General features: G+C 35.7%; 1 protein-coding gene across 1 annotated transcript; it reads left to right on the forward strand.

Annotated features, from left to right (window-relative positions):
* The first annotated feature begins 1,883 nt into the window (after positions 1 to 1,883).
* Positions 1,884 to 3,201, forward strand: LOC125029632 (venom protein 302-like). The gene is made up of 4 exons (XM_047619621.1): positions 1,884 to 2,046; positions 2,261 to 2,372; positions 2,737 to 2,863; positions 3,062 to 3,201. The coding sequence occupies exons 1-3, from the start codon at positions 1,991 to 1,993 to the stop codon at positions 2,821 to 2,823; spliced, it is 255 nt and encodes an 84-aa protein (XP_047475577.1). The 5' UTR covers positions 1,884 to 1,990; the 3' UTR covers positions 2,824 to 2,863; positions 3,062 to 3,201.
* The last annotated feature ends 9,223 nt before the right edge of the window (positions 3,202 to 12,424 follow it).

Here is a 12,424-nt window from a genome sequence, read left to right on the forward strand (position 1 = left end):
CACTTTCTTAACTTTACATATTAGTACACCATACATAAGAACAGTTCTTAATATAAACTGTATACATACTTTAGAATAAATACATGGCTAGCAGCACAAACTCATATCAGGAAAAGGGTATGGGTCTGGACAGATATGAAACAAGGTGACCACGTCGGTTACACCATGCCAGTAGGCCCTTAAACATTAACGACTCACCCGCTATGAAATAATCATGAACAGAATCCGAAAGAAGGCTTCATCTATTCCCTCACTGTAAAATATTCTTCTCTTATGTAAGGTTGTTTATTTCAAATAATGTGCTCCTCTTTCACTATTTTAGTCTTTTTAGCCATAATCCATGATCAAAAATATAAATATAGGATATCAGAATTATTCTTCCTTAAGAAAAGAAAATAGAATAATGACTGAGGGTTGATGGTGATGATAATGATGATAGTAACAAAATAATAAAATATGTTCATTATAATGAACAATAGCATCTTCCTTTCAACAGATCACCGCAAGGGCAAGGTTATTTCACAAAAAAAAAAAAAAATTATAATAATTTCAGGGCCGTGCTTACATTACTGACTGCTTTGGACAGCTATTACCATCGTAGAAATGCAAAAGTTCACTCTTATTATCATTACTAACACATTGCATTCTGAATTGTAGCATGAAAGATAAAGCTTATCATTAAATCTACAGGAACGAATTAAAACTTTCACATACAAAAACAGGACATATTTGTTACAAAACAAAATCTGGCTGCGACTTATAGTCAAGTTATAGCTGGAAAGGTGAACTTTCCAAAAAGCAGAAGAGAGACAAAATGGGGAAAAAAAGAAAGACGGAGCAGAACAAGAAATAGACAAAAGAAGAAAGAACATGAAGTTAAAAAAAAAAAAAAAAAAAAAAAACATGAGAGGAAATCCTATTTGACTAACATTTTTTTTGTAATTTTGCTCCCAAAGTGAGACGTTCCCTTCCTGCACCCCAGTCACCCCTTCGCTCCTCGCATTCCTCGTCACGTTTTCTTCTTCTTGGGCTAGTCACTGGCTGGCATATAAAGGCTGGTAGCACCATATACATTAAAACACTGAATGGAAATGCTGTCCTCTGTGTGTGTGTGTGTTTTGTGTGGATCTGCTCATGTGCGAGTTGATGGACTAAAAATATGGCAATGACAGTTCATTAATTTGCGAGGATGCCGAGACCAAGTCAACCAGATTATCCAGACATTACACAGAATTTAATTATCATAAATGACGTACATTTTTTTCTTTATCTTCATCCATTTTTACCCTTGTTTTTGTAACCAAACCCTGACTGGTGAGTTGTAGTCAGCTGAATTTAAATAACAATTTAATTTACATTTACCTTGAATTCTTTCTGATTCCTTCTGATTAATTAATCTACCAATTTGTATCTTTCCTACACTGAAATGCTAAATTCACAGGCACTTTAAAAGCCCCATAGCATTTGCCTTGTTCCTTCCGAGTGCATGGGATATGTATTTGTTTACTTGTGCATTTTGTATGTATGTTTTTTGGGTGACTGGATGTGTGTCCGCACGCTACATGGAAACAGATAGATGTGGTTGAAATTAAAATACACTTTTATCAATTTAGATATAAGGAAACTATAGTTATACATAAGATATTCAAATATATATACTATACCACAAAATATTCGTTTATAAAGATACAAAAATAATTATATTTATATCCATATATATATATATATATATATATTCAAAGCTTTATGTGTATCTAAATCAAGTTCAAACCTGATGTTCATCAAAATATTTTCCTATTTTTGAAGACAAGATTCTAAAAAAATAATAATTACTGTATACATCCCTGAAAAAACATTCCTGGAAGCAGTTAAGCAAGAGGACAAGAGAAAAAATAAGAAAAAAAATCGACTTCGACGCTGTAATAAGTACCGTGAGGCGGCGAGGAAGCCAAGCCAGTCGTGCAACAGCCGCCGTACAGACACCACCACCATGCGCGCCTCTCTCGTCCTCCTCGCTGGCGTCGTCCTCCTCGCTCTCCTGTGCGGGTGAGTCCTAGGGCGGGGGAGGGGGTCCTTTGGGGGAAATTCTGCTCAATATAGGACAAGGATATAGACCTTGGTGTAGGATGACTTTAATTTCTCGCTTCAGTTTTTTTTTTTTTTTTTTTTTTTTTAATACATAGGCCTTTGAGCACGTCTAATCTTCACCAAATGTAGTTAGTTTCTCTCTTATGATGCCTATTGTGCATGGTATTTGCAGGACCGAGGCTCACAAGTGCGAGGATTGCAGCACCGTCTCCTGCCCGGGCACAGCCGACTGCATCCACGGCACCCAGCGCGAACACTGCGGCTGCTGCGACGTCTGCTTGAGGGTGAGCCTAATACAAGGATAAGTGTGTGATGATGATGATGATTTTGCGTGTTAGAGACTGCATTTAAGTGGCAGTGTGGGATTTAAACGTAGCTTAGCAAGACTGCTACCACACATACTTATATGTGTATGGGGACGCATGGGCGTGTGACTGCGTGTCCTTATATATGTATATATATATATAGGAAAATGCGTGTGTGTATATATGCATGCGTATGTATATATGTGTATGTGTGTCTATATATATATATATATGTATAAGTATATGTATATGTGTTACATATACATATAAATACATATAAACGCTTATACATAGTTCCACTCATAACCATCCATGTCATAATTTACATCTTTCTCCCTGACAGGCTGCCGGCGAGAAATGTGACGGTCACGAGCACATGGACGGCATTTGCATAAACCCACTGAAATGCAAGAAAAACGTTTGTACTTAGAACTTTTACGCTGTTGATCCTTGTGTACACTGAAAAGAATGTAAGTAGAAGACATGAAAAAAAACACAATGTTAATCATATGTGTTAAATTCTGCATTACATTAATGATATTAATTCTACATTTACATCTCTTCTATATGTTTCTTGCCTTATGTTCAATTGACGAATATTTGTAATGTAATGCACAAAATTATATCCCGATTTGCTCCGTTTTCTACATATTTTTTTCAACTTTCAGGATGAAAAATAAGTGGAAATAGTTCAGTGCTGTCTCCTACTTCTCAGCATCTCAGTGAAGAATGAAATGCCTTTTGTGAAATACAAAATGGAGAAAAAAAAAATATCTTGTACACTGAAATACAAGAATGACATATATGGCGACTGACTTTTTGAACATCCTTATTCTGAAGTGTGTCTATAACACTTTCATAATCATTACATTCTTCTATGTAAAAAAGGAAACACAAGTTTACTGAAGTCCCAAACTTATTTGGCGCAGATTCTCCACATTCCTCAATAAAGTTTGCGTAAGATGGCTAAGTGCGACACAGCATGCTAGGTTTAGGGTGATTTATTCAGGAACTTTACATATTAAAAAAACATGAGAGGAAAATCTATTCTACTAACATATTTTTGTAATTTTGCTCCCAAAGTGAAACGTTCCCTTCCTGCGCCCCAGTCACCCCTTCCCTCCTCGCATTCCTCGTCACGTTTTCTTCTTCTTGGGCTAGTCACTGGCTGGCGTATAAAGGCTGGTAGCACCATATTCATTAAAACACTGAATGGAAATGCTATCCTCTGTGTGTGTGTGTGTGTGTGTGTGTGTGTGTTTTGTGTGGATCTTTTCATGATTAAAGGACGACTATTTGTAATGTAATGCACAACATTATATCCTGATTTGTTCTGTTTTCTACATGATTTTTTTTCTTCAACTTTCAGGATGAAAAATGAGTGGAAATAGTTCAGTGCTATCTCCTACTTCTCAGCATCTCAGTGTAAAATTAAATGCCTCGTTGTGAAAAACAAGTTTGAAAATTATATACTGTAAACTGAAATACAAGAATGGCATAAATGGCAATGACTTTTTGACCATCCCAACAAAATATTCCGTTAAGATTTAGCAATTCCTCTTTACCTGTGCCAGTCATTCTAGACTGGGTCATTCCTTCTAAACAGGGTCGTTCCTTCTAACATTCTAGTGTTGAACAGAACAGTGAGACATGCAGCAAGATTTTGATGAAGTCAAGTTATTTACTCATACTCTGACATGTCAGTCCTAATCGAGGATAATGCTGAGTTTGAATACAATCTGTCATTTCTTTGTCTTGAGGCAAATGCACTAAACATTAATAAAGGAAACCAAAAAATGTAACAAAGCTATAAGTAAAGTGAAGGGAAATGGGTAGATTTCAAGAATCTTATTAACTGCGTAATAATGTAGGGTATATCAACCTTATGCAAACTGTAAGATACTGCCTATTGTATTCTGTGTTGGTCTTCTTTATTTCTATATGAAACGAAAAAGGAATATTGACATACTCTCAAAGGTGCTTGTGCTTTAAATTTTCAGATTTATACCATTACCATATGTAATGAAAGTCACTTGGGGTTTGTCCAAATTTAATACAACGCATTATGTGACATTCTGTATCAAAAACAATATCTTTTTAAACGTACAAATTAAGTATTCTCAAGCATAAGAAACACTCATGGTAAATTTTCCACAATTAGCATCAATAATATAAATATCTTGGCAGATGACATTACTCATAGAACAGATAAGTAATAGAAAATAACCTTACATGATGACTGTGTAAATACATATTCCTCACAGATTGTAAATATTGATGTCATACACGATATGAGATACTATCATACTCTGTATTAAACACTGTACTTTTCTTGACTTGACACATAAATACACCATACATAAGAACAGTTCTTAATATAAGCAGTATACATAGATTGGAGTGAATATATGGCTAGCAGCACAGACTTCTCATATCAGGAAAAGGCATGGTTACATCATGCCAGTAGACCTGACATTAATGGCGCAGTCATTAGGTATCTGGCTTAAACTTTAATACTGGATGAACTTTAATTGTGCATGCAGAGGACCCCTTGGGGAGGGGGATTGATTTTTATCATCCCCGGCTCCTGGTGGACCCCAAATGATACCTGGCATTTAAGGAAAGGAATTTTACTGCATTTTCTGTGTTTAAGCTAGATCTCTAATGTGCATGCGCAATTGCAGCATCCAAGATTCACCTCCGGACCAGGCTTAACCTTTGAGCTCAAAGTTTAATCCTGCACATGCGCAGAACAAGCTAATAAATCCCTCCAATCATGTTTTGATACATAATGACAACGTCATCAACTCCATATAAAAGATATAACTCAACATTAAAAGATAGATGAATAAAAAAAAAAAATTATAATCCTACAGAGAATTCCAGAGTAAACAGACACAGAAAAGCCAATGTTATTTCCAGGTTTGAAAAACATTCCCGAATTAATCAAATAAAAAAAGAAAGCTTTTAATAACATCACAATTAGGTTTCAAATTCAAAGTACAAACTTCCTGATTCTTTAAACTATAGTGTCATCAAAACTGCGTAGACATTTGCTTTTGTTATCATGATTCCTAAATTCCCTGTGCCCCACGATCACACACGAGGAAGAGCTCTCAGAGGAAACTCCCGCAAATATAGATTGATATTACGAGTCTCTTTTTTGTTTGACACCTTGGTTTCGGTTGTCTATAATATTTATAGGCTATTTGAAGCCATTTATGTAATTCTATTTGTACTGACACAGATATATATATCGGCATGACGTAATATTAACATATGTGTATATATATTTTTTTTCCCCTATAGCAAACATTTCGTTATCAACATTTGCATATGATATGAAACTTGTAGAGGGTGAATGCTAATTGCCATTACAAAGATACCAGCCTTTTCATGTAAAACAGCAGATTTGCTGATAATCGCATTGACTCGTGTGCCTGGCAGTGAGTCTTGCATCTTCCGTTCAACTTTAATCCAGAATTAACATTTAGCACCGTACAGAAGACGCCTACAGAGAGACAGTCTACAAGCTCGTATTGTACTTCCTGAGAGCGTCCGGTATCAAGCGATTCCTGCACTTTTAATGCCTGCCTTTTTATTTTATGTTTCATAGTTTGGCACCGACGAAGCTTTCCGTTTTCATGAACGGACTGACTGTTTTTCTTTTCATGAAGGGATTTTTTTCGCGTTTATATTCATAAATTAGCGAAGAAGAACCCTTCCTCATTTTTCATGAATGGAGTTTCTTCATGAACTTACGACAGATATGTATGTTATCATGAAGATGGAATCTCAGGTGGATTCCGAAACTGTAGTCTCATTTTCAACTAAATCTATTTTTTCTTTGTGGGTTTTTATACCATAGTATCAACACAGTAGTGTGTTTTCTCCTTTCATGTTTGAACTTGTTACTGAATCGATAATTGACCCTGTTAGAGACGAGTGATCACCCCTCCTAATTCATCATAATTCATAAATGTCCATCTAATGATGCCTAACACGCTCATCTGAAGGATGTCTCCCCCCCTCCCCTCCTCTTCAAAGCAATAATAAGAATAAGAATAATAGGAAGGAGAAGCACACACACAAACAAACATGCATCCAGCAGCTGACATACGCAACGTCCGAGAACGGGGGACCCCTCGTTCCGTTCCTACTGCCCAGACCAACATTCCCAGACACAGCGTGCCCAACTGCCCACCCACGAGCCACCGAAAGAGGGTAAAATAGATATTCTCAGCTGCTCTCCGGATGCGATACGGGTCAAGGATATTGATCTGAAAGGCATGTCTAGACACGTCGTTTACCTTAAATCGTCAAAGCATCCCAATGTTAAGAATTCATTGCAGTCAAAAGGATTATAAAATTCGTTGCTGTACTCAATATGCCTTTATCAATGTCTTCAGATATACCTTTAGTACAAACAAACAGACACAAATCATATCGGTCGAGCTCCATGTAACGACGATGATAATACTACCATCTCTTCTTGCTCAGAGGTAATGACGGTGACGGTGCAGTCTCGTCTTGAGGTGTAGCCAAACAAGAAAAAGAAATCCATTTTAACCCTTAATAAGATTGATAATGTTCGCATTATGTAAATATAAGACAAAAATATATGCATCTGACAATGTCCATTTCTCACTCCATATGCATATGTAAAAAAAAAAAAAAAAAATACTCGCAAAGACTGCAATCAATATATTTACAAATGTTTACAAATGCACAATGTTACAAAGGTGCAGTCGTTCTTATATCCCCAAGGCATCTTCATAATAAAAATACAATTCAGTGAAAAGGATCATGAAATTCTTGTTGTACTCAATATGCCTTTATTATGACTTTCAAATAACACGATAACACAAATAAAACAAAAATAACAGGCTTAAATGTTTTATGTAAATGTAAATGCAATAACCACTATCTCGCATGTTTGAAAATATCAGGATTACACAACAGGTTAATTACCTAATAGATTGAAAAGCCGCCGCTTTTATTCTATTTAGAGAGCATTCATAGGGGTTTCAACGCATCTGCGCGAGGCCAAAGACGGGTACCCCCCTCATATTTCCGCCTGAACAGCTAATTATCTACCAACTAGGGCCACCACCTGTTCCCACGTGTCGACCCAGTTATATTTTGCTAATTAACCTCAAGGGGCAACTAGGGGATATGTTTAGCTTTTCCCTAAGACCCATATGTATAATTCTATATACGCCAATGCAGTGCATTCTCCTTCTGATATCAAAAGACCAAGGTAAACATCGTTTAGGGATCCTCCGTTTTATGATGTGCGAATCAGCACAGAAGGTGGACTAGCTCTTAAGTGATTTACTCTCCCGCAACGAAAGCGTTTATAGTACCTCCCTACAAGTATATACGAAGAAAAGGAACGGTAACCAATAATGTTGGTTACTATAGTTTTATATATCTAGCAAATCTGCTTTTTGTCTCCTACAAAACCGGGAAAAATATTGTAAAAGGGCACAAATAACCTTGCCGACGGGCATAATTCAACCAAACTTTACTTCTCGACTTCCCCGCCATTGTCTTTCTCACCAGTCTATAAATATGCGGCAAGAGATGGAGCTAGATAAGTTGTTATCTTTAGGAGACGATCACCTCGCCGTCGGACTACGGTGATTTACTTTACAGGGAAACGCGCATTCAGACATTTTTTAAGTAATACATGCATATATTTTCTCAAATCTCCCTATACAAAGAGATAAATATTTCTTTCGTTGACACTGAATAAAACTTGATACTCGCCCTTTTTAATATTTTCTGAATAACATTATACACAATCATGCCAAATGAAGAAAAAAATATATCTTAACATCCTTTAACTATGATTTTACACTATGTCACTAGTTGTTGTAGTAGCGAAAATAGTTAAAGACCCCGATAAACTATATTTATTTTCAAAAATCAAAACACATTTATAACAAGAAGGCTTTGATTTGATTACTTTTTCCCCTTTTAGCAACTGGCTATTTATCAAAACCCAGGACTTTTATAAGATATAAAAAACATTGTAGTAAAATAATATAACTCGTTTGCCCCCCATGTTATAAAGCTTTTATGATTGTACGTGTATTGGGCAAAGACGAAGACAAATTCGTCTAAAGCAGACGAGAAAAAAATATACATGACACCCTCGATGCGATGGATCTTAGCAGACAGCATGCGAATTTCCAACTGATAATGTTTGATGCGGTTTTTTTTTTTTTTTTTTTATCTTTTCTTAAACCGAGTTATCAACAACTACATATTACTTTTCCTAATCAAAACATTCTTCGAAAAAAAAAAAATAAAGGTGCTTTCTTTTTCTTGTTATGCGTCTACATTAGATATTCTTGTTTTACATGCCAGTAAACGGTAATAACGAGCAACATAAAGCCGAGGAGAAAGTTATAGAGAAAGGGTTGAAAATCACAGTCCTAAAGGGACAGAAGCAATATTTTCTAAATGACAAGTAAAAAGCATTCGTTTGGGGAAAAAAAAAAATATTCGCATTACCTCATGATAAGGGAGGGAAAAGCTCCCTGTTATTTAACTTAGAGAAAGAAAAATGCCCTTTTTCAAATACAAGGGTGATTGAAATATATGTATATGAAAACAGCAGTTTTTTTAGACCTGGGAAATATATGGTAAGTGTTAAAACGTTATGGTATTGCTATCGTCTTTAACAAAAAGTCAGTTTGTTCTAAAGTCTTATTTATCTAAAGATGCCCTCCAGATGACGGACGACCACAGACAGGTGCCAGGGAATACCCCCTACTCGTCACGAGCTAATGACTTCACCGACATACTAAGACCATCAATGGACGGGCGAAGTGAGGAAGAGGCGAATAGAGCGACACCATGGAAGTACTTTTCTCGACATCTTTCGTGAAGAATTGCATAGTTAATGAATATCTACCATGGAGATTGCACCCCTTCAATCATCTGACCAAGGTAAATCCCCATGTTCTTAACAGGTAGAAAGTTCTAGAACTGTTGTTGGTCCTCGTAGCACATCCTTCCACACACCTGCTCATTCCGTTAGCTCACGGTCTGCTCTCCCTCTCAAACATGCCATATCTTGTTGGCGGGGCCTCACCCCTTCTCCTCCATCTGCCCCCCCACCCTCTCCCTTCGACTAAGCGCGATTCTGTATTTATCGAGAGGAAGTTAAATTGGTGATTATAATCATAAATGGAGCTATAACTTAACTCAACACAACACTAAATATGTAATGACATTGATTGACTTAGAATTGGTGATGCTTATAGCCATAACAAGCTTGGAGGTTCCTTGCGAAGAAAACAGAAAGATTTTAAACAAACCTGACAACGGCAATATCTATTTCATTACTGGTATAAAATAAATAATAACTTGTATGATTGCAATACACGATAAACTCTGTCGAGTTAGAAATAAAGACACATCCAAACAATAACATGAGTTCACATAGTTACATAAAAAACACATCCTTTTTTAACATTTCGACGTTCTATAATGTTATATGAGTGGTAAAAGAGGTCGGCAGCTGAGCAGAAAGGCAGCAAGCGGCCACTCGATTAGGCAAGGAATCGAGTCGGTTGTTTTGAAGAAATCGCTGAATTTACAGGAGGTATCTAAGTCTAATCATTTAAGTATTTCTATGGATATTTACTTACTTTTCTCTCTAGGTAAACTAGTTCAGTTAACGATTTTTTCATTATGACAATATTTATTTGTCTATTCATTAATTAATATGAATTACTAGCCAAAAAAAGACACATTCTAATATTTAATGTGCGATGCAATCTATTCCTCGTTACTGACGACTTGCTATTTAATATCGAATTATTATTATTATCATTATTATTATTATTATTATTATAACTTTAACTCTATCATTATCTTGCCGGAAACCAAAATTATGCTGATATTTTGTATTTACCCTTTGTTTGCCTTAACTTGAAAGTGTCATTTTGTTTTTCCTATTGGCAGTAACAGCAAACAAAAGGTCCTCAAATTTACAAATGATTGCTATGATAACACTGCCTTTTACAATCAAATTAATTACGATTATGAACCATCGCCATGCTTCCTGTGGCTGTTTCACATAACTGAAAGATATTAAGAAGACAGGGGGAGAAAATACTAATTAAAAAGTCAGAAATCACTGGAGAATGTTATGAAAGAAGGATATCTGCGAGATAAAGACTGACAGAGAGAGAGACAGAGGTGAAGAACAGAGGGAAGGAAAGGGAGAGGGGGGAGGAGGGAATGCATACGGGTGTAAATGAAGTGGACAAGCAACGAAGGTAATCGAATTGGAGTAGAAGGGAGAGGGAGAAAAGTAAAATGAAATAGAATAAATAAAAGTAGAATGTTTAGTAGAATACTTGTTTTTACAATATCTTTCCCCCTGTTCGTTTTTCTTTTCCTTTCTCTTACCTTTCTTAAATCTTTTCAGATATCCTTTGTGGCAAGGATAACACTTTCAATAGAGTTAATATAATTAGATTTAAAAATTGATTTATATCTTTAAATATTCTATCGTATGAATTCATACATAAACTACTGAAGACTAATTCAAGCAATAATGCACATGAAAGATGTGATTTCAGATATGATTTTTTATTTCTTAGCTATTAGGATAAAGAGTTCTTTCCAATGTCAGAAATATAAATGATATATCATGACTATCATGATTATAAATAACGTAGAGTTCAGATCACGAAGCCTGAGGAAGGTGCGATCCACCCAGGTCTGTATGTCTCCAGTAGTTTAATTGATATTTGGAGATGAAATTTGTTAGTAATTCCTCCTGCACTCAACATAATGCATGTTTATTAAGTGAAATGAAGAGTGGAGATCCCAAATGTATAGCATCAATTATTAAGATGATTCTTAATAATTTCTCAGCAAAACTTTATTTACTTCTTTGTAACTCGTAATTATGTTCGATAAATGTTGTCTTTTTCATTGCCATTGGTGTTCGAATAACGTTATTATAATCATTAGATCAGCAACAAAAAATATCCTCCTAAAAAAAAACAAGGAATAACAATAGAATTAAAATAACAACAAACAAATAACAAAAATGTAGCAGACGATAAGATGAAAACGAAATGACAATTACTACGAAAAGAGTTACGCTTGTTTGATTTTTTTTTTATCTATGTTAAATATACGCTTTCTTTGAATAATGACCCTTTAGTTATCATTGAAATGTGCAATAGAGAACTACCTAATTTACATATTATATTGAGCTGCGTCGTGTCTGAAACGGAGTTGGAAGTATAAAACCCCGATTTCTGTAAATTTCCTTACGATATTAGTGACAGCATCGGTATCGTCTCTGACTCCCACGTTGGGACCTAGGATCGAATCCAGAGTAAACCCTCTTTGGCTTCGGGAAAAGTTATCGGGTGTTTGTTGACACATACTCGTGTTTGGCGGTTTACGAGTGTTCTCCAAAAAGATGAGTCACTCAGGTCGGCAGCTATGCAGAAAGGCAGCAACAGGCCACTTGATCATAATACTTTATTCTTCAATTGCTGGTTCTGGTTGGCCGACTCGGTAGCTGTTTGTTGAAAAGAATACTTTTTTGACAATTTTACAAGCCGCTTGTCTAACCTGGTCTGTAATCATTTCCAAATAGATATACAAATAAAATTAATGTACGCAACAATGAAAAGGCATGTTGTGTTGGAATTTACACACGCAAAATGACAGAAAGAGATGAGAATAAAAAACAATATAAACTTTCCATTGAATGCAACATTTTCATCCATTGTTACTGACGACTTGCAATCATGAAGCCAATATTTAGTACTAATCTGAAACCTAAAGTTCATGATAATTCCACGTCTCTCTATTTCTTGTTTGCTTTTCATAAGACTTTTCGATTGCATTGTGTCTGCATTGTCTATACATACTTGTATATCATCATAATTACCGAAAGGTTCATAATTTTTTTATTTGCATGCTTGTTTGCATTTTCCGTTCCCACTTTCTGTGAATTTTAAAGCACTGAACATTGTGGTCCTTGG

This window comes from Penaeus chinensis, chromosome 10 (genome assembly GCF_019202785.1).
Source record: "Penaeus chinensis breed Huanghai No. 1 chromosome 10, ASM1920278v2, whole genome shotgun sequence".
NCBI lineage: Eukaryota > Metazoa > Arthropoda > Malacostraca > Decapoda > Penaeidae > Penaeus > Penaeus chinensis.

Excerpts from the sequence above, each read along its gene's own strand:
- LOC125029632 (XM_047619621.1), top strand. The coding sequence starts at position 1,991 with ATGCGCGCCTCTCTCGTCCTCCTCGCTGGCGTCGTCCTCCTCGCTCTC. Across the intron at positions 2,047-2,260 it reads CTCCTCGCTCTCCTGTGCGG|GACCGAGGCTCACAAGTGCG; the intron begins GTGAGTCCTAGG and ends TGGTATTTGCAG. Across the intron at positions 2,373-2,736 it reads GCTGCGACGTCTGCTTGAGG|GCTGCCGGCGAGAAATGTGA; the intron begins GTGAGCCTAATA and ends TCTCCCTGACAG.